We start from the raw sequence: 22,358 nt of genomic DNA on the forward strand, positions 1-22,358 counted from the left end.
GTGGTGTGCACACTGATTAGCGCTTGGTGCAGCAGGGGGTGCAGAAGTCAGTGGGGGGGGGGGGGGCATCTGGCCACTCAGCCCAGAGCAGTGGCTGGTGGCAGGTAAACAGACCACCAAACAAAAAACCCTAAAAATAAAATTAAAAAAAGATTAACCCCTTAAGGACGCAAGGTTTTTCGTTTTTTGCACTTTCGTTTTTTCCTCCTCACCTTTTAAAAATCATAACCCTTTCAATTATGCACCTAAAAATCCATGTGATAGCTTATTTTTTGCACCACCAATTCTACTTTGCAGTGATATCAGTCATTTTAGCCAAAAGTCTACAGCGAAACAGAAAAAAAATGATTGTGCGACGAAATTGAAGAAAAAACGCAATTTTGTAACTTTTGGGGGCTTCCGTTTCTATGCAATACATTTTTCAGTAAAAATGACACCTGATCTTTATTCTATAGGTCCATATAATTAAAATGATACCCTACTTATATCGGTTTGATTTTGACGTACTTCTGGAAAAAATCATAACTACATGAACGGAAATGTATACGTTTAAAATTGTCATTTTCTGACCCCTATAACTTTTTTATTTTTCTGCATTTGGGGCGGTATGAGGGCTCATTTTTTGCGCCGTGATCTGATGATTTTTGTGTTGATCAGACTTTTTGATCGTTTTTTATTCATTTTTTCATTATATAAAAAGCGACTAAAAATACGTTATTTTGGACTTTGGAACCTTTTTGCGCGTACGCCACTGACCGTGCGGTTTAATTAATGATATATTTTTATAGTTCGGACATTTACGCACGCGGCGATACCACACATGTTTATATTTATTTTTATTTACATGGTGTTTTTTTTTTTTATGGGAAAAGGGGGGTGATTTGAACTTTTATTAAGGAAAGGGTTAAATCACATTCATTAACTTTTTTTTACACTTTTGTTGCAGTGTTATAGATCCCATAGGGGGCTTTATAACACTGCATACACTGATTGCCAGCACTGTTCACTGCAAAGCCATAGCTTTGCAGTGATCAGTGTTATCGGCGGTCGATTGCTCAAGCCTGCATCTCAGGCTTGGAGCAATCAATCACCGAGGGGACACGCTGGAGGAAGGTAAGAGGACCTCCGATCATGTCCCAGCTGATCGGGACACCACATTTTCACTGCGGTTGTCCCAAACAGCCCCACTGAACAGCCGGGCAGCTTTCACAGCGATCGCTGCCGCACGCTGTTAGCCCCGGGTCCCGGCTTCAGATAAATGCCAGGACTGACACGATATGACACGTTATATCGCGGGAGCTGGCCAAGGACGTAAATATATGTCCTTGGTCGTTAAGGGGTTAAACCCCCCCGAGAAAAAAAGCACCCGCCTGAACCAAAAAACCCTCTGATCAGTGATAAATCACTGACAGCGGTGGGGCAGGCCGCACACACAGGTATGGTCCATCCACACAGCACAGGCCTGCTACTGGTGGCACGGACTGCCTATAGGTACAAAACAATCAAATAAAAAAGACACTTTAACCCCTTCAGGACGGAGCCCATTTTGGCCTTAAGGACCGGAGCGTTTTTTGCACATCTGACCACTGTCACTTTAAACATTAATAACTCTGGAATGCTTTTACTTATCAATCTGATTCCGAGATAGTTTTTTCGTGACATATTCTACTTTAACATAGTGGTAAATTTTTGTCGATACTTGCATCCTTTCTTGGTGAAAAATCCGTAAATTTGATGAAAAATTTGAAAATTTAGCATTTTTCTAACTTTGAAGCTTTCTGCTTGTAAGGAAAATGGATTGGTTCACATATACAATATGTCTACTTTATGTTTACATCATAAAATTGACGTGTTTTTACTTTTGGAAGACACCAGAGGGCTTCAACGGTCAGCAGCAATTTTCCGATTTTTCACAAAATTTTCAAACTCAGTATTTTTCAGGGACCAGTTCAGGTTTGAAGTGGATTTGAAGGGTCTTCATATTAGAAATACCCCATAAATGACCCCATTATAAAAACTACACCCCCCAAAGTATTCAAAATGACATTCAGTCAGTGTTTTAACCCTTTAGGTGTTTCACACGAATAGCAGCAAAGTGAAGGAGAAAATTCACAATCTTCATTTTTTACACTCACATGTTCTTGTAGACCCAATTTTTGAATTTTTACAAGGGGTAAAAGGACAAAATTTTTACTTGTATTTGTAGCCCAATTTCTCTCGAGTCAGCACATACCTCATATGTCTATGTAAAGTGTTCGGCGGGCGCAGTAGAGGGCTCAGAAGGGAAGGAGCGACAAGGGGATTTTGGAGAGTACGTTTTTCTGAAATGGTTTTTGGGGGGCATGTTACCTTTAGGAAGCCCTTATGGTGCCAGAACAGCAAAAAAAAACACATGGCATACCATTTTGGAAACTAGACCCCTCGGGGAATGTAACATGGGATAAAGTGAACCTTAATACCCCACAGGTGTTTCACGACTTTTGCAAATGTAAAAAAAAAAAAAAAAAATTTACCTAAAATGCTTGTTTTCCCAAAGAATTTTTATTTTTAAAAAGGGTAATAGCAGAAAATACCCCTAAAAATTTGAAGCCCAATTTCTCCCGATTCAGAAAACACCCCATATGGGGGTGAAAAGTGCTCTGCTGGCGCACTACAGGTCTCAGAAGAGAAGGAGTCACATTTGGCTTTTTGAACGCAAATTTTGCTCTGGGGGCATGCCGCATTTAGGAAGCCCCTATGGTGCCAGGATAGCAAAAAAAAAACACATGGCATACCATTTTGGAAACTAGACCCCTCGGGGAACGTAACAAGGGGTTAAGTGAACCTTTATACCCTACAGGTGTTTCACGACTTTTGCATATGTAAAAAAATTTTTTTTTTTTTACCTAAAATGCTTGTTTTCCCAAAAATTTTACATTTTTAAAAAGGGTAAAAGCAGAAAATACCCCCCAAAATTTGTAACACAATTTCTCCCGAGTACGGCGATACCCCATATGTGACCCTAAACTGTTGCCTTGAAATACGACAGGGCTCCAAAGTGAGAGCGCCATGCGCATTTGAGGCCTAAATTAGGGATTGCATAGGGGTGGACATAGGGGTATTCTACGCCAGTGATTCCCAAACAGGGTGCCTCCAGCTGTTGCAAAACTCCCAGCATGCCTGGACAGTCAGTGGCTGTCCGACAATACTGGGAGTTGTTTTGCAACAGCTGGAGGCTCCGTTCTGGAAACAGTGGCGTACCAGACGTTTTTCATTTTTATTGGGGAGGGGAGGGGGGCTGTGTAGGGGTATGTGTATATGTAGTGTTTTTTACTTTTTATTTTATTTTGTGTGGTAGTGTAGTGTAGTGTTTTTACGGTACAGTCGCACGGGCGGGGGTTCACAGTAGTTTCTCGCTGGCAATTTGAGCTGCAGCAGAAAGTTTGCGGCAGCTCAAATTTGCAGCCAGATACTTACTGTAATCCTCCGCCCATGTGAGTGTACCCTGTACGTTCACATTGGGGGGGACATCCAGCTGTTGCATAACTACAACTCCCAGCATGCCCGTTGGCTGTCGGTGACTGCTGAGAGTTGCAGTTTTGCAACAACTGTAGGCACACTGGTTATGTATCACTGAGTTTGTGACCTAACTCAGTTTTTCACTATCAGTGTGCCTCCAGCTGTTGCAAAACTACAACTCCCAGCATGTACGCTGCATGGTGTACGGTGACTGCTGAGAGTTGTAGTTTGCAACAGCTGGAGGCACACCGGTCGTGAAACACTGAGTTAGGTAAAAAAAAACTCTGAGTTTCACAACCAGTGTGCCTTCAGCTGTTGCAAAATACAACTCTCAGCAGTCACCGACAGCCAACGGGCATGCTGGGAGTTGTAGTTATGCAACCAGCAGATGCACCACTACAACTCCCAGCATGCACTTTAGCTGTTTGTGCAAGCTGGGAGTTGTAGTTATACAACAGCTGAAGGTACACTTTTCCATAGAAAGAATGTGCCTCCAGCTGTTGCAAAACCATAAGTCCCAGCATGCCCATAAGGGAATGCTGGGAGTTGTGGTGGTCTGCCTCCTGCTGTTGCATAACTACAGCTCCCAGCATGCCCTTTTTGCATGCTGGGAGCTGTTGCTAAGCAACAGCAGGAGGCTGTCACTCACCTCCAACGATCCAGCCGCACAGGTCAGTCCCTCGTCGTCTCCGCCGCCGCAGCTGCTCCTGGGGCCCCGATCCCAACAGGGGCGCCGGGGATCGGGGTCCCCAGCACCGGGGGTCGTCTTCCCGCACCCGCTCACGTCCTCCAGAAGAGGGGCGGAGCGGGTGCGGGAGTGACACCCGCAGCAGGCGCCCTGATTGGTCGGCCGGTAATCCGGCCGACGAATCAGGGCGATCATTAGGTGGCACCAGTGCCACCTCACCCCTGCAGGCTCTGGCTGTTCGGGGCCGTCAGAGATGGCCCCGATTAGCCAGTAATTCCGGGTCACCGGAGACCCGATTGACCCGGAATCGCCGCAGATCGCTGGACTGAATTGTCCAGCGATCTGCGGCGATCGCCGACATGGGGGGGCATAATGACCCCCCTGGGCGATATGCCGGGATGCCTGCTGAACGATTTCAGCAGGCATCCGGCTCCGGCCCCCAACCGGCTAGCGGTGGGGGCCGGAATTCCCACGGGCGTATGGATACGCCCTCGGTCCTTAAGGACTCGGGATTCAGGGCGTATCCATACGCCCTATGTCCTGAAGAGGTTAAAGGGGTACTCCGCCCCTAGACATCTTATCCCCTATCCGCTGCTGGGGACCCCTGGGATCGCCACTGCGGTACCACGCTATCATTACTGCACAGAGCGAGTTCGCTCTGTGCGTAATGACGGGCAATACAGAGAACGGAGCAGCGTGACATCATAGCTCTGCCCCTCGTGACATCACGGCCCGCCCCCTTAATGCAAGTCTATGGGGGGGGGGCGTGATGACCACCATGCCCCCTCCCATAGACTTGTATTGAGGGGGCGGGTCGTGACATCACAAGGGGCGGAGCAGTGACATCACGATGCTCCGGTCCCTGTATTGCCCGTCATTACGTGCAGAGCGAACTCGCTCTGTGCAGTAATGATAGTGCGGTGCCGCATCGGCGAACCCAGCGATCTGACATCTTATCCCCTATCCTTTGGATAGATGTCTAGGGGCGGAGTACCCCTTTAATCCTAAAAAAAAGTGCCTTCACAACAAAAAAAACGCTGATCAATACTACGGGACTGATCAGCGGCGAGTGAGTTTTAGCGCTAACACTGGCAGACTGCTCTTTTATAGCTAAGAGGGCCCGGCCACATGTTTAGCAAAAAAAAAAAAGGTCTGTGCCCAAAAAAATACACTGGGGCAGACCGCAGCGATCCTGTAGGGCTGGGGTCACGCAGCTAAAGGTGCTTCGGACCTGGGAACACCTACAGATGGTGCGCTGAAAAAAAAGTCTACACCCCCAAAAAAAGCTGGGGGAAGACCGCAGTGACCCTGTAGGGCGGGGGTCACGCAGCTAAAGGTGCTACAGACCCATGGACACCTACAGACGGTATGCCAAAAAATATATATTTTTTCTTAATCCCTAACTGTCTCTACCTAATACTGTACGGATGATAATTGGTGGAGTATATTACTACGCCGATCATCATCCTTATCCGGGTCATCGGCTCACAAGTGACCCAGATGACCCAGAATCGCCGCAGACCGCCGGTTAGTATTTACCAGTGATCTGCGGCTTCGGCCGATATGGGGTTACCTCAGGATCCCCCTCAGCACTTTGCCGGGATGCCTGCTGAATGATTTCAGCAGGCATCCAGCTTTGATCCCTGTCCGGTGTGCAGCGAGAACCGGAATCACTGAAATTTCCAGCGATCGCCAGGATGCCTGCTGAATGATTCAGCGGCAGAGACCGGAATTTCCATGGGCGTACCCATACGCCCTCAGTCCTTAAGAACTTTAAAACGGGGGCGTATGGATACGGGGTTAAGGGGTTAAGGCCATTTTTTAAAAGGACTCAGAAAAATGAAAGAAACAATCTGATTGGTTGCTATGGGCAACTCAGCAACTTTTCTCTGGACAGGTTTTGATAAATTTCCCCATTAGAGTTTATTCACATGTACAGTATCCTGCAAATATTTGATGTGCAGCATTTAAAGCTGCAGAATTTATGCTGCAAATTTAGGATACCACGTATAGGCATTGTATTTCACACTGCAAAAAAATCTGCTATGCAGTGGCAGCTCTGTGTACGCAGGGGTCTTTGGATGTGGGGCCAGCACACCCTTGTGACTGTGACGTGTGGGCCCACCTCCAAACCTCACTGCACACACAGGGCTGTGGCAGGGAAGCCCTGTGTGTTTACTCATAGGAGAAAATGTAGTGTATTTCCCGCTGCACTGGAATTTGGGCAGCGTGAAATACACTGCATATATGCAATGTGTGCCCCTACCCTAAATGTAAACTATATGACTGAACACAGCTTCAAATCCTGCGCATCAAATATGCACAGAAAACTGTACGTGTGAAAACACCCTAAAGCAGTTAAGGCATTAGGAATAGTTGATTGTTTGTTATGTAAAGTGCGCATTACAATAGTATTTTCATCTTGGGCCTGCACCAATCTCTAGAATGCTCCCAAGCCAGGATTCATTTTTTGGTTAAGTAGACTCAAGGAGTAGGCAAACATAAAAAAAAGATATACTTATCTACCCCACTTGCCCTCCTCCACTGTTACAGAGCTCCTTCCTCTTGACTAAAACTCCTTGTGTTTAGGGTCGGCAAGTGCACTTGCCCTTACAGCCGATCAGCAGCTGCAATGGTGTCATGACAACCAATCAGGACCTTGTGGCATTAGCTGCAACCCCGAACACAAGAAGGGCTGCTCCATGACAATGGTGGGGGAGGGGGGAAGGCAATTAACTTCTCCCTGAACCTATTTAAAAATGAAAAATAGAATACCCTGTAATACCTGTTTAAATAAACAGTGTATCTTGATGTGTTACACTATTTATGCACCTTCCAATACCGTCAATAGAAGTTATGCAAACTTAGTAAAATAGTTGCCTGAGCGTTTCTGGTTTCCCATCCACCTGTAGCTGCAACAAACTAAAGCTGGAAGGGATGAGCGATCTACCTCAGTCAGATTGAGTGAACATGCAGTTTTTGCAGAGACGACATGTCAAGTAAGGCGTGGGCACTGCAAGCTGTGAGGCTGGGAGCTGGTGAGTATGATTTTTTTTTTTTACCAAGTCCATTTTAGTGCAATTTTGTTGTACTGGCACATACCTTTAAGTTAAAATAAGGCATAGCAGACAGGTCATTACAGAGGATCATTAGAACAGTTCTTGAATATTACTGTCCTATTTCGGCTGCTCGTAAATGTAGCATTTGCTATGTGATAATTATTACACATTGGAGAAGCAGGTGGCCTAGAATGAACACAGTTTAGCCCTAATTGCTGTGGTTTTCTGACAAGAATAAGTGAAGAGCATAGTTTTATGTGCTTTACCTGTACTTGTCACAAAACCCCAGCAATTAGAATTAAACTGCATTTATTTTAGGCCGCCTGCTTCTCGGCTATGTATTTGCAACAAAGGGCTGCATAGAGAATTTTGGTAGTGCTGAGAACTGATTGATTTTAACTATTGAGCTACAGCTGCAGTCTAGAGGAATACATTGAGTTGTTTGCAATATTGTAGGCTTCAGTCGTCACTTGTTAGAATAACGCTAGGAAAGTCACTGTGTAGCCTGGGGTAGATATATCACATGTGCAACCTAAGCAGTTGTACTGGCACCTTGTAGGTAATGGGACCTATTGCCACTTTAAAGGGAATGGGTCAGCTGTATTTGCTGCTAAGAGACTGTTGGATAGCGGTCAGGGTACCTATCCTGGAGCCAATGGTAGTTTCCAAACTTATAAAATCCCCTTTTAATTTCTCAATCAAGTGTCGAGATGCCCTAATAACACAGCCATGCATGCATCCTCGGTCACCTTCACCTCCCAGGCCCTCCTTATAAGTTAGTAAAAGAGTGGCTGAGAGGTGAGGACAAGCAAGAAGGAGTAACAGGCTGTGGCACTTTAGCTGCTGAGCACTGCTGTTACGCCGAGCGCTCCGGGTCCCCGCTCCTCCCCGGAGCGCTCGATTCACTCTCCCCGCTGCAGCGCTCCGGTCACATCCTCTGACCCGGGGCGCTGCGATTCCGCTGCCAGCCGGGATGCGATTCGCGATGCGGGTAGCGCCCGCTCGCGATGCGCACCCCGACTCCCGTACCTGACTCGCTCCCCGTCTGTCCTGTCCCGGCGCGCGCGGCCCCGCTCCCTAGGGCGCGCGCGCGCCGGGTCTCTGCGATTTAAAGGGCCACTGCGCCGCTGATTGGCGCAGTGGTTCCAATTAGTGTGTTCACCTGTGCACTTCCCTATATCACCTCACTTCCCCTGCACTCCCTTGCCGGATCTTGTTGCCATTGTGCCAGTGAAAGCGTTCCTTGTGTGTTCCTAGCCTGTGTTCCAGACCTTCTGCCGTTGCCCCTGACTACGATCCTTGCTGCCTGCCCCGACCTTCTGCTACGTCCGACCTTGCTTCTGCCTACTCCCTTGTACCGCGCCTATCTTCAGCAGCCAGAGAGGTGAGCCGTTGCTAGTGGATACGACCTGGTCACTACCGCCGCAGCAAGACCATCCCGCTTTGCGGCGGGCTCTGGTGAAAACCAGTAGTGGCTTAGAACCGGTCCACTAGCACGGTCCACGCCAATCCCTCTCTGGCACAGAGGATCCACTACCTGCCAGCCGGCATCGTGACAGTAGATCCGGCCATGGATCCCGCTGAAGTTCCTCTGCCAGTTGTCGCTGACCTCACCACGGTGGTCGCCCAGCAGTCACAACAGATAGCGCAACAAGGCCAACAGCTGTCTCAACTGACCGTTATGCTACAACAGTTACTACCACAGCTTCAGCAGTCATCTCCTCCGCCAGCTCCTGCACCTCCTCCGCAGCGAGTGGCCGCTCCTGGGCTACGCCTATCCTTGCCGGATAAATTTGATGGGGACTCTAAGTTTTGCCGTGGCTTTCTTTCCCAATGTTCCCTGCATCTGGAGATGATGTCGGACCTGTTTCCCACTGAAAGGTCTAAGGTGGCTTTCGTAGTCAGCCTTCTGTCCGGAAAAGCCCTGTCATGGGCCACACCGCTCTGGGACCGCAATGACCCCGTCACTGCCTCTGTACACTCCTTCTTCTCAGAAATCCGAAGTGTCTTTGAGGAACCTGCCCGAGCCTCTTCTGCTGAGACTGCCCTGTTGAACCTGGTCCAGGGTAATTCTTCCGTTGGCGAGTATGCCGTACAATTCCGTACTCTTGCTTCAGAATTGTCCTGGAATAATGAGGCCCTCTGCGCGACCTTCAAAAAAGGCCTATCCAGCAACATTAAAGATGTTCTGGCCGCACGAGAAATTCCTGCTAATCTACATGAACTTATTCACCTAGCCACTCGCATTGACATGCGTTTTTCCGAAAGGCGTCAGGAACTCCGCCAAGATATGGACTCTGTTCGCACGAGGCGTTTCTTCTCCTCGGCTCCTCTCTCCTCTGGTCCCCTGCAATCTGTTCCTGTGCCTTCCGCCGTGGAGGCTATGCAGGTCGACCGGTCTCGCCTGACACCTCAAGAGAGGACACGACGCCGTATGGAGAACCTCTGCCTGTACTGTGCTAGTACCGAACACTTCCTGAGGGATTGTCCTATCCGTCCTCCCCGCCTGGAAAGACGTACGCTGACTCCGCACAAAGGTGAGACAGTCCTTGATGTCTACTCTGCTTCTCCACGTCTTACAGTGCCTGTGCGGATGTCTGCCTCTGCCTTCTCCTTCCCTGCTGTGGCCTTCTTGGACTCTGGATCTGCAGGAAATTTTATTTTGGCCTCTCTCGTCAACAGGTTCAACATCCCAGTGACCAGTCTCGCCAGACCCCTCTACATCAATTGTGTAAATAATGAAAGATTGGACTGTACCATACGTTTCCGCACGGAGCCCCTTCTTATGAGCATCGGATCTCATCACGAGAGGATTGAACTTTTGGTCCTCCCCAATTGCACCTCGGAAATTCTCCTTGGACTTCCCTGGCTTCAACTTCATTCCCCAACCCTGGATTGGTCCACTGGGGAGATCAAGAGTTGGGGGTCCTCTTGTTCCAAGAACTGTCTAAAACCGGTTCCCAGTAACCCTTGCCGTAACTCTGTGGTTCCTCCAGTAACCGGTCTCCCTAAGGCCTATATGGACTTCGCGGATGTTTTCTGCAAAAAACAAGCTGAGACTCTACCTCCTCACAGGCCTTATGATTGTCCTATCGACCTCCTCCCGGGCACTACTCCACCCCGGGGCAGAATTTATCCTCTCTCTGCCCCAGAGACTCTTGCCATGTCTGAATACGTCCAGGAGAATCTAAAAAAGGGCTTTATCCGTAAATCCTCCTCTCCTGCCGGAGCCGGATTTTTCTTTGTGTCCAAAAAAGATGGCTCCCTACGTCCTTGCATTGACTACCGCGGTCTTAATAAAATCACGGTTAAGAACCGCTACCCCTTACCCCTCATCTCTGAACTCTTTGATCGCCTCCAAGGTGCCCACATCTTTACTAAATTGGACTTAAGAGGCGCCTATAACCTCATCCGCATCAGAGAGGGGGATGAGTGGAAAACGGCATTTAACACCAGAGATGGACACTTTGAGTATCTGGTCATGCCCTTTGGCCTGTGCAACGCCCCTGCCGTCTTCCAAGACTTTGTCAATGAAATTTTTCGTGATCTGTTATACTCCTGTGTTGTTGTATATCTGGACGATATCCTAATTTTTTCTGCCAATCTAGAAGAACACCGCCAGCATGTCCGTATGGTTCTTCAGAGACTTCGTGACAATCAACTCTATGCCAAAATTGAGAAATGTCTGTTTGAATGCCAATCTCTTCCTTTTCTAGGATATTTGGTCTCTGGCCAGGGACTACAGATGGATCCAGACAAACTCTCTGCCGTCTTAGATTGGCCACGCCCCTCCGGACTCCGTGCTATCCAACGCTTTTTGGGGTTCGCCAATTATTACAGGCAATTTATTCCACATTTTTCTACCATTGTGGCTCCTATCGTGGCTTTAACCAAAAAAAATGCTGATCCCAAGTCCTGGCCTCCTCAAGCAGAAGACGCCTTTAAACGACTCAAGTCTGCCTTTTCTTCGGCTCCCGTGCTCTCCAGACCTGACCCTTCCAAACCCTTCCTATTGGAGGTTGATGCCTCCTCAGTGGGAGCTGGAGCTGTTCTTCTACAAAAAAATTCTTCCGGGCATGCTGTCACTTGTGGTTTTTTCTCTAGGACCTTCTCTCCAGCGGAGAGGAACTACTCCATCGGGGATCGAGAGCTTCTAGCCATTAAATTAGCACTTGAGGAATGGAGGCATCTGCTGGAGGGATCAAGTTTTCCTGTTATTATCTACACCGACCACAAGAACCTCTCCTACCTCCAGTCTGCCCAACGGCTGAATCCTCGCCAGGCCCGGTGGTCTCTGTTCTTTGCCCGATTTAATTTTGAGATTCACTTTCGTCCTGCCGATAAGAACATTAGGGCCGATGCTCTCTCTCGTTCCTCGGATGCCTCTGAAGTTGAACTCTCTCCGCAACACATCATTCCACCTGACTGCCTGATCTCCACTTCTCCAGCCTCCATCAGGCAGACTCCTCCAGGAAAGACCTTTGTTTCTCCACGCCAACGCCTCGGAATCCTCAAATGGGGTCACTCCTCCCATCTCGCAGGTCATGCGGGCATCAAGAAATCTGTGCAACTCATCTCCCGCTTCTATTGGTGGCCGACTCTGGAGACGGATGTTGTGGACTTTGTGCGAGCCTGCACTATCTGTGCCCGGGATAAGACTCCTCGCCAGAAGCCCGCTGGTTTTCTTCATCCTCTGCCTGTCCCCGAACAGCCTTGGTCTCTGATTGGTATGGATTTTATTACTGATTTACCCCCTTCCCGTGGCAACACTGTTATTTGGGTGGTCGTTGATCGATTCTCCAAAATGGCACATTTCATCCCTCTTCCTGGTCTTCCTTCTGCGCCTCAGTTGGCTAAACAATTTTTTGTACACATTTTTCGTCTTCACGGGTTGCCTACGCAGATTGTCTCGGATAGAGGTGTCCAATTCGTGTCTAAATTCTGGAGGGCTCTCTGTAAACAACTCAAGATTAAATTAAATTTTTCTTCTGCATATCATCCCCAGTCCAATGGACAAGTAGAAAGAATTAACCAGATCTTGGGTGATTATTTGCGACATTTTGTTTCCTCCCGCCAGGATGACTGGGCAGATCTCCTTCCATGGGCCGAATTCTCGTATAACTTCAGGGTCTCTGAATCTTCCTCCAAATCCCCATTTTTCGTGGTGTACGGCCGTCACCCTCTTCCCCCCCTCCCTACCCCCTTGCCCTCTGGTCTGCCCGCTGTGGATGAAATTTCTCGTGACCTTTCCATTATATGGAGAGAGACCCAAAATTCTCTCTTACAGGCTTCTTCACGCATGAAGAGGTTCGCGGATAAGAAAAGAAGAGCTCCTCCCGTTTTTTCCCCTGGAGACAAGGTATGGCTCTCCGCTAAATATGTCCGCTTCCGTGTCCCTAGCTACAAGTTGGGACCACGCTATCTTGGTCCTTTCAAAATTTTGTGTCAAATCAATCCTGTCTCTTATAAACTTCTTCTTCCTCCTTCTCTTCGTATCCCTAATGCCTTTCACGTCTCTCTTCTCAAACCACTCATCCTCAACCGTTTTTCTCCCAAATCTGTTCCTCCCACTCCTGTTTCCGGCTCCTCGGACATCTTCTCTGTCAAAGAAATCTTAGCTTCCAAAAAGGTCAGAGGGAAAACTTTTTTTTAGTGGACTGGGAGGGTTGTGGTCCTGAAGAGAGATCCTGGGAACCTGAGGACAACATCCTAGACAAAAGTCTGCTCCTCAGGTTCTCAGGCTCTAAGAAGAGGGGGAGACCCAAGGGGGGGGGTACTGTTACGCCGAGCGCTCCGGGTCCCCGCTCCTCCCCGGAGCGCTCGCTTCACTCTCCCCGCTGCAGCGCTCCGGTCACATCCTCTGACCCGGGGCGCTGCGATTCCGCTGCCAGCCGGGATGCGATTCGCGATGCGGGTAGCGCCCGCTCGCGATGCGCACCCCGGCTCCCGTACCTGACTCGCTCCCCGTCTGTCCTGTCCCGGCGCGCGCGGCCCCGCTCCCTAGGGCGCGCGCGCGCCGGGTCTCTGCGATTTAAAGGGCCACTGCGCCGCTGATTGGCGCAGTGGTTCCAATTAGTGTGTTCACCTGTGCACTTCCCTATATCACCTCACTTCCCCTGCACTCCCTTGCCGGATCTTGTTGCCATTGTGCCAGTGAAAGCGTTCCTTGTGTGTTCCTAGCCTGTGTTCCAGACCTTCTGCCGTTGCCCCTGACTACGATCCTTGCTGCCTGCCCCGACCTTCTGCTACGTCCGACCTTGCTTCTGCCTACTCCCTTGTACCGCGCCTATCTTCAGCAGCCAGAGAGGTGAGCCGTTGCTAGTGGATACGACCTGGTCACTACCGCCGCAGCAAGACCATCCCGCTTTGCGGCGGGCTCTGGTGAAAACCAGTAGTGGCTTAGAACCGGTCCACTAGCACGGTCCACGCCAATCCCTCTCTGGCACAGAGGATCCACTACCTGCCAGCCGGCATCGTGACAACTGCCTCCTTGACCTTTGGCTGAGAAATTAAAAGGTGATTTTATATGTTTGGCAGCCACCATCAGCTTTAGGAAAGGTACAGTTTACTTCTCAGCTCTTAGTAAGAAATATTGCTAGCAGTTTCCCTTTAGAATCAGCGTTTTGCTGTCCAGTAGACTGCATGTAAAGGATTGAGCCAAAACATTTCAAGCCTCACGATTACATATGGATTGTGACAAAGACAATTCTAAGCTATTCAAAAGCATGGATCAAATATACAGAGGAGCCCTCTGTCTTTTTTGGGCTCTGGGTATATCCCTAGTCTTAAAGGAGAAGTACCATACTAAAATACGTATCCTCTATCCACATTGGGGGCCATCAAGGTCCCTCCATATATCTCTATGGGAGAGCCAGTCACCAATCTTTGACTCTCCCCTAGAAATATCTGGAAGGCGCGTGGCAGCCCCGGCTCTAGGCTCAGGTGCATACAGGAGATTGCAGGGGTGCAGCGATCGGACCTCCTGTGTTCTAAAACCTGCGGATAGGGAAAACATTTTGTAGTATGACATTTAGTTTATTTAACTTTTTGGGTTCTAGGCATGGTAACACCACAAATTTCAGCAACAAAGAGCTCTCATAAAGAAGATTATACAGTATATAAAATCTTTATTGTATTGCCCCTTTAAAAGTTCCAAATTTTTCTTAAATATCAATAACAGCTTAATCCAATCACTGAATGCAGCCCAAATAAATAACTGTTTATTGTCTCCATTCACATTAATGTATATATCATGGCAGAAGTACCGTACCTGTACAGATGAAACTTGATAGCCCACCATAGACGACATCATCGTTATCTGGTAATATAAATGGACACTGTGTTTGTACCTCCAAACAGTATTGCTTGCATGGGATTTTGCTACTGCATTCAGATTGTGTAACTTTAAAAAACTGGGAACATAGCCAGGACTTGTAGACAGTCTGAAAAATAAAACATAAGGTAATATTATAAAGCAGTTTGCTTTATTTACTGGGACACAAACAAATATAGGCAAGAGAGCTTAAGAAGGCTGAGTAACCATCCACCAGGGATTTCTAATAATAATTATTTTGACATCTCCACTGTGCAATTTAAAAGATAAACTAATTATATTTCTCATCGGGTACATCGGCTAATTTACATGATATATCGGTCTACATATGATTCCACTGAACTGAATATCCCTTTCATTAATTGTCTATTTGTTATTGCTCCACATTTATGTCCAATATATAATTTTACTAAAAGACAGAAAAAAATCTAGTGTCCTCCTATCACATTATACAAAAGTGATTAAATTATATTTAACATCATGTTTAGAAATGACAATGACAGCAAAATGAACCGTTCAGCAGTAAATATAGTCTTAGCCACCAAATCACCACAGGCTTTTACCGTAAGATATATTTTTTCCTTTTCAGTTTTCTAGCCATAAAAGCTCATATCAGCTAACAGCCACTTCAAACAGAAATGTGTCTACTATATATATATATATATATATATATATATATATATATATATATCTCACCTTATTAATTTGGTCTCCAATTTAAAGGAACACTGTCATTAGTCAGGTATTGTGGGTGACACTGATGACAACCATACTCATGTGTCTGCAATTCATACTCCCGTTGTCCCGGTATCTTCATCTGTTCCCTCTGTTCAGCTGGCAGGCTTGGGGCATGGGTTGGGCTTCATTACGTCACTGTGGCTGTTTATCTGCTGGGCATTTCTGCGAGCAGGCCTAAGGAAACAGCAGCGGTCACATTACGAAGCCCCACCCATTCCCCAAGTCTGCCAGACGAACAGAGGGAACAGATAAAGATACCGAGACAGCGGGAGTATGGATCGCGGACACATGAGTGTGGTTGTCATCAGTGTCATCCGCACTACCTGCTTGTAACAGCAGGTTAGTGCATTGACACTGGAGACAGTTTTCCTTTAACACAATTCAACACAATATCAGGACATGCTATCAGAACACTCAGCAAAGCTTTATTTACATGACAGAAGTCAACACATAGACAGCATATGCATCTTATCCCACCAAACAGTTTAGAGATAAGTTAGTAAAGACTGCATCGTATGTTGTTGAACTGATTCATAGTATGGAGCCCATATCTTAATTTAAAGTAAATAAAAATAATTTTCTGTTGAAATTTTCTTAACCAGAAATATATATTTTTTTTGGCAGAGAACAAAGTGCAAGTGCCACACAGAGACAAAGTTATTACGGGTCTAGAACCACAGGAACTTGGACACAAATTGCATGCAACAGCATCTGAGACCCACGGTACATTACTGTCCTTGTTTCTATCTGCAATTTATGTCTGAAGAAGGTCCAAGTAGAGGAAAATTAATGTCACATTAAGTGTATTATGGTTGTCTTACTTTCAGATTAATGAAAGATAACCTTAAAGGTGCATTCAAGCACTTAAAAAAAAAAAAAAACACTTATGTATTTAGTCTGGTTCCAAGATAAGTGCTCAGAGTAGGACCTGACAATCACTGGACAAGACGGGACATCAGTGTCAGGCTGACAGGTAGATCCTACTGTGAGCACTCATCCTGGAAAAGAGGTGTGCATTGGAGGACCGGAAGAGAAAAAACTAAAGCTGCGGCATGACCACCAGGAGTGGGGTAGGTAATTTTTTTTTTTCATTTTCTGCAAGGCAATATGGCCCACATTTATCACTGTCTTTAGACTGTTTTTTGTGTCTAAAAAAGGGGCAAAAAAGGAGCAAGCAGGGTTTTTTGCACCTTTTTGTTTACACGTTTCTGCTGATTTTGAGTTGCAATCCACTGATTTTGGCAATACACATGATATGGAAGGGTTTTATGAACTGCGCCTTTTTGTGAAAAGGAGCAAAAAAGGCGCAACGCCACTGAAAAGTCTCTAAAATACACCAGCCCAGACTTAGCTTAGTTTTTTGGTGTATGTGAAGAGAGAAATTTCAGAAAATGTGACATGCGCAAAATTTATCAAATGCTCTGTGACCAGTTAATACATTTGGTGCTCCTACACATTATCAGCACACACAAAAAAAGGTGTCAAAAAATGCTTCACTTACACTACAATGATAAATGTGGGCCAATTTTCTAATTTATTTACTTTTAGTTTATTGTTTTTTTAAATACATAATACCCCTTTTAAGCCAACATTATAGTGCATGCCATGCTTTGCATTATTGAAACCAATAATAGAGGTCATGGCTCCCTTACAAATAAAACATCAGACAAGTAATGAAAATAGTTCTATAAATGTAAAGTTGTTTAAAACCATTCTAAGATTCCATATACATTTAAAAGTTGCTTTAAAGTTCACATAAAACATGCAGACCACTAGGATCTATTACACTGCCAAAACTATCCATTCTACAATAATTAGTCATAGTTAAAAAAGAAGCAATCCAGTGGTGTTCTTTCCATATACAACATATTCTTCATACATAAACATAAATTTCAAACATAACATAAGTGTCAAACCTACTACACAATTTACAATCCCAAAGACACTCTCGAGAGGAGAGAAGGTTTCTACACCAGCACAAATGGGGTTCTTTACTGTAAGAGCAGTGAAACTATGTAACTCTCTGCCAGATGAAGTGGTCATAGTGAACTCATTTAAAGAGTTCCAAAGGGGCGTGGATGCATTTCTGCATCTGCATACACATTATAGATACTTGATTTATAGGAACATAACTTTATCCAGGAATTTATTCTGATATTCTGCCATATTTGGGGTAAGGGAGGAATTTTCCCACCCCCTGGTATGGGGCATTTGGCATCAGCCTCAAAGCTTTTTTTTTTTTTACCTTCCTCTGGATCAACACAGTAGGGACACAATAGAGATATAGGTTTAAATTGATGGACTCTGGTCTTTTTTCAATCTTATGAACTATGTTACTATGTAAAGTCAGAGCTGTTTTTAAGGCAAAACTATATTCAGAGTAACAGCAACATATATGGCTCTGGGAAAACGCATGGTGCCTATTGGTAACTAACAGGTTGAACAAAATGCACTGCACTAAAGTGTTTGCAATGTTATATTAATAAATGTGATTTAACCCACTTTTCCCATTAAAAAAATAAACTGTGTAAATAAAAATAAACATATGTGGTATTACCAAGTGCGTAAATGTCTGAACTATAAAAATATATTGTTAATTAAACCGCACGGTCAATGGCATATGCACAAAATAATTTGAAAGTCCAAAATAGCGTATTTTGGGTCACTTTTTATTCCATTAAAAAAATTTATAGAAAGCGATCAAAAAGTTTGATCAAAACAAAAAGGGTACCGATAAAAACTTCAGATCACGGTGCAAAAAATGAGCCATCATACCACCCCGTACGCAATTTTTTTTTTAAGTTATAGGGGTCAGAAGATGACAATTTTAAACGTATTCATTTTCGTGCAAATCAAACCTACATAAGTAGGGTATCATTTTAATCATATGGACTTACAGAATAAAGATAAGGTGTCATTTTTTACAGAAAAATGTACTGCATAGAAACAGAAGCCCCAAAAGTTACAAAATTTAGTTTTTTCTTCAATTTTGTTGCTCAATGATTTTTTCCCGTTTTGTCATCGATTTTTGGTTAAAATGACTGATTTCATCAAAAAGTTAAATTGGTGGCACAAAAAAAAGCCAACATATGGATTTTTAGGTGCAAAATTGAAAGGGTTATCATTTTTAAAATGTAAGGAGGAAAAAAAACAAAAAACAAAGGGCAAAAATGGAAAAACACTTGGCCCTTAAGCGGTTAATTGTGGCTCTGACATCACCCTTATACTGTCTCCTGTTTGCTAGGAGAGTTGTTTGAAAGCATTATGGCATTACCAGTGTTCATGTGATCCTTCCTCCCCTTCTCTGCCATGTGGCTTATGTTATTTTAGCCAGAAGTTCAAGTCTAGCCAAACTTATCTTTTTAAACTAAAATGTATAGGTTTTTTTTTAACATATAAATGTTTCTAGCATAATAAAAACTAATATGATTTGTTTATGTACCTAATAAGATAAAGTTTTGACCAAAAAGCAGCCATATACCTGAGCTAATAGACCTATAGCAGTTGTTGCCTTCTATACTAGAATACTTCAGCTGTGGTGTAGCCAAGACATTTTTCCAAGAACTTGGAACATGCCTAATCTTTACCTTACAGAAGGAGTTAATTTTTTTTCTTCTAGCCAAGTTTACTCTTGCAGTCTATACTTTGCTGATCCTAATGCAGATAATTTTTCCATCATTACATGGTGTACCCACTAGGGATCAATTTGTTAAAATTAATAGGACTTCTCCTAGCATTAATTTACAAGTAGCAGAAGAAGCATGGCTGCCTGATGTGTCTGTTAACAGCAATGTCATGCCGGAGCATGTGTTCAATGTTCTCTTTCTAATTCAAGGAACTTTACTAGAGTTAGAGAAATTACTAATACAAGGTTTGTTTCCTTAGAATAAATGATCAGTGGCCATGCTGACTGCTATAATACATAAGTGAACATGTAGGTAGATGTGTGGGGTGTAGAGTGTCAGACATATTGGGCTAAGTCCAACATGTGAGACTCCATTTTGCCTCCAAGCCATCTTTATATGAAGTGTAAACTGCTGCTTACAAAGATCAGCTTTAAAATACATTAACTTTAGTTATTTGAAATATACTGATGCCAATTCCCACATGTTCCCAACTCTATAACAAAAGGCCAAAAATGAGAAAGCTCCAAAACAATTTAAAGGTTACAGCCAAATGTCACGGTAAATGAGATCAGGTGGCTGCTATTGTCTAACAAAGTCAAAATATATGACTGTTGTTGACATACTGGTAGAAGTCACACGTCTCATTATATCTGTGTGGTCACTGGTTATTTTCCTGTAGATGGGTACTGCATAGCACCATCAGCAGGGGAATTTGCACAGTGCTGTCACGGGGTGTGGGGGGGGGGGCATTTATGCCCATTGGTTAAGAAGTCCGTACCACGGGGTTTACTTGATTGACAGCGAGAGATCATAAAAGTACCCAGGTACAGGAAGTAAAGGGCGGTTGATGGGAACAGAGGACATCAGAAGATCTCATGTAGTAGTAAGCTGTCTCCACCGGCCCCAAGGGTGATGCATGCCAAGATGAAGGCCCTGAGAGACCGTCCCAGGTGCTGCTGTGTGTCCTGGAAAGATACCCGGTAACATTATATATATATATATATATATATATATATATATATATATATATATATGTATTATGTCTTTTCCTCTTTTCTTTGTTCCTACATGCAATAGCTACATTGTTACATGCAACTGGTAACAAGTTAACTTCTTAGATGGTAAGAATCAGAGTTAAGACATGGATGTCATTATGGCAATTGAGATAGCAAATAGATATATTAAATATCCATTTAGAGATTTCAGTATGTTTAATATATAGATCATTCAAATTTCATCTTCAGAGAAAGGGGGTATGGCCTATGCATACCAATGCATTAACATTAGTGCACATTTAGTATAGTTGCTGATTCTTATACTGACAAGAGTGAAATGGATTAGCAAATTCAACTCGTATAAAAGATAAGATGTTGATAACTACCATCTCGCATAAAATCAAAGTTCTTTTGAGGTTTCTCCAACTTTTACCATATAACTGACATTTAATCCAAATTATACTATCAAAAAGTCTACAATGTACTAATTGCCTCTGACTGGCAAACATTGGCCAGAAGAAGCACCTGATACAAGCATCCCAACTGAATCTGAAGAAATCGCTAAGGCGAAGGTAACAGCAGCTCTGACACAATGAACTACAGTATATAGGACGCACCTCCCAGAGTTTGAGAAACCACATCAATAAGTACAGGAGTAATGTAACATCAAGTTTTCCATTACATAATGTGTCTCGCCACACCACCATGCATCATAACAGCTGTTTTAAAAAAATGTTATCACCCCTATTGAACACATTTCTGAAGGACATAATAGGTCTGAGCGACTAAAACTAAGAGAAAATTATTGGATCTTTAAATTAAGCTGTCTCACTCCACTTGGGCTAAATGAATACATTGAGTGTGTGACCTAGTTGCTAATATTTTGCTCCTTTTCTCCCATCTTTTTTCTTCCACTATAATTTATATTTATATGTGTATATTCGCTATTTTTTATGCATTACTAACTTTAGTTATACCCACAGATTTTCAATATCCTCTGTGTGATTTCCCATTGCTCTATGCCGTTTCTCATTGGTCTGTCTTTCTTATGTATAAATATTCACCCTCACAGTTGTATCCAGCTTTCCTAGGTTCAAATAACATTTTCAGCTCTATACAATGCTCTATCAGTACTATGACTCCCTTATTGGTCTATTTGTACCATGTGATTGCCATTCACACCCAGTAAATACTATCTATTCCCTTATTGGTCCTCTCAGTACCATGTGACCATCATTCATACGCTTGTATTTACTATTATTTCCCCTCCCCTAATACCCATTTCCCCACTATGTCCCGCTCACGTGCAATTATACTATTACAGTTATCCCCATCACCTTTTTTGTCCCCATTTGTTCATACTCTTATCATCCTCCCCAATCTATTATTCTGACGTTGTGCTATTCATAACTTTCTTATTCCGACAGGTTCTTCTTACTTCATTAAGCCGGGTCCTGCAAGCCTCGCTTACATTACCATACAAACCTCGTTCACATTCTCCGGTGTATCTTTCCTGCGCTACAAGCCTCGCTTACATCACCGTACAAACCTCGTTCACATTCTCCGGTGCATCTTTCCTGCGCTACAAGCCTCGCTTACATTACCGTACAAACCTCGTTCACATTCTCCGGTGCATCTTTCCTGCGCTACAAGCCTCGCTTACATTACCGTACAAACCTCGTTCACATTCTCCGGTGCATCTTTCCTGCGCTACAAGCCTCGCTTACATCACCGTACAAACCTCGTTCACATTCTCCGGTGCATCTTTCCTGCGCTACAAGCCTCGCTTACATTACCGTACAAACCTCGTTCACATTCTCCGGGGCATCTTTCCTGCGCTACAAGCCTCGCTTACATTACCGTACAAACCTCGTTCACATTCTCCGGGGCATCTTTCCTGCGCTACAAGCCTCGCTTACATTACCGTACAAACCTCGTTCACATTCTCCGGTGCATCTTTCCTGCGCTACAAGCCTCGCTTACATCACCGTACAAACCTTGTTCACATTCTCCGATGCATCTTTCCTGCGCTACAAGCCTCGCTTACATTACCGTACAAACCTCGTTCACATTCTCCGGTGTATGTTTCCTGCGCTAGCTAAGCCTCGCTTTCAGTATTCACCTTGCATTCCGGATTGACACTCTTAGAGGTTTTACTGTTATACACTTACCTGGATCGATTTGATTGTATTTATTCTTATACCTGCTTTTAGTTATAAAGCGATTTGACTTTGTATCCCCTATGTTCCTTTATGTCACTCATGTGACCACTAGCTTAACTCTTCCCCTTATTTTACCTTATTTTGGCGGTTTTATTTGTATATAAATACACTGTATACCTGACTAATGTTATGCCAATCTGAAGAAGGGTGCTTTTACCCGAAACTACACACTTTTATCATCTCATCGTACTTGTGAATC

The 22,358-nt window shown here is 44.6% G+C and overlaps 1 protein-coding gene across 2 annotated transcripts in view; it reads right to left on the reverse strand.

Annotated features, from left to right (window-relative positions):
- Window positions 1-22,358, reverse strand: part of NALF1 (NALCN channel auxiliary factor 1) — a 603,144-nt gene that overhangs the window by 60,164 nt on the left and 520,622 nt on the right. For both annotated transcript variants that reach the window (XM_056555726.1, XM_056555727.1), the window contains one exon: window positions 14,516-14,687. In XM_056555726.1, coding sequence (XP_056411701.1) covers window positions 14,516-14,687 — 172 coding nt within the window. The remainder of the gene's footprint in view (window positions 1-14,515; window positions 14,688-22,358) is intronic.

This window comes from Hyla sarda, chromosome 2 (assembly GCF_029499605.1).
Source record: "Hyla sarda isolate aHylSar1 chromosome 2, aHylSar1.hap1, whole genome shotgun sequence".
In the NCBI taxonomy this organism is placed as follows: domain Eukaryota; kingdom Metazoa; phylum Chordata; class Amphibia; order Anura; family Hylidae; genus Hyla; species Hyla sarda.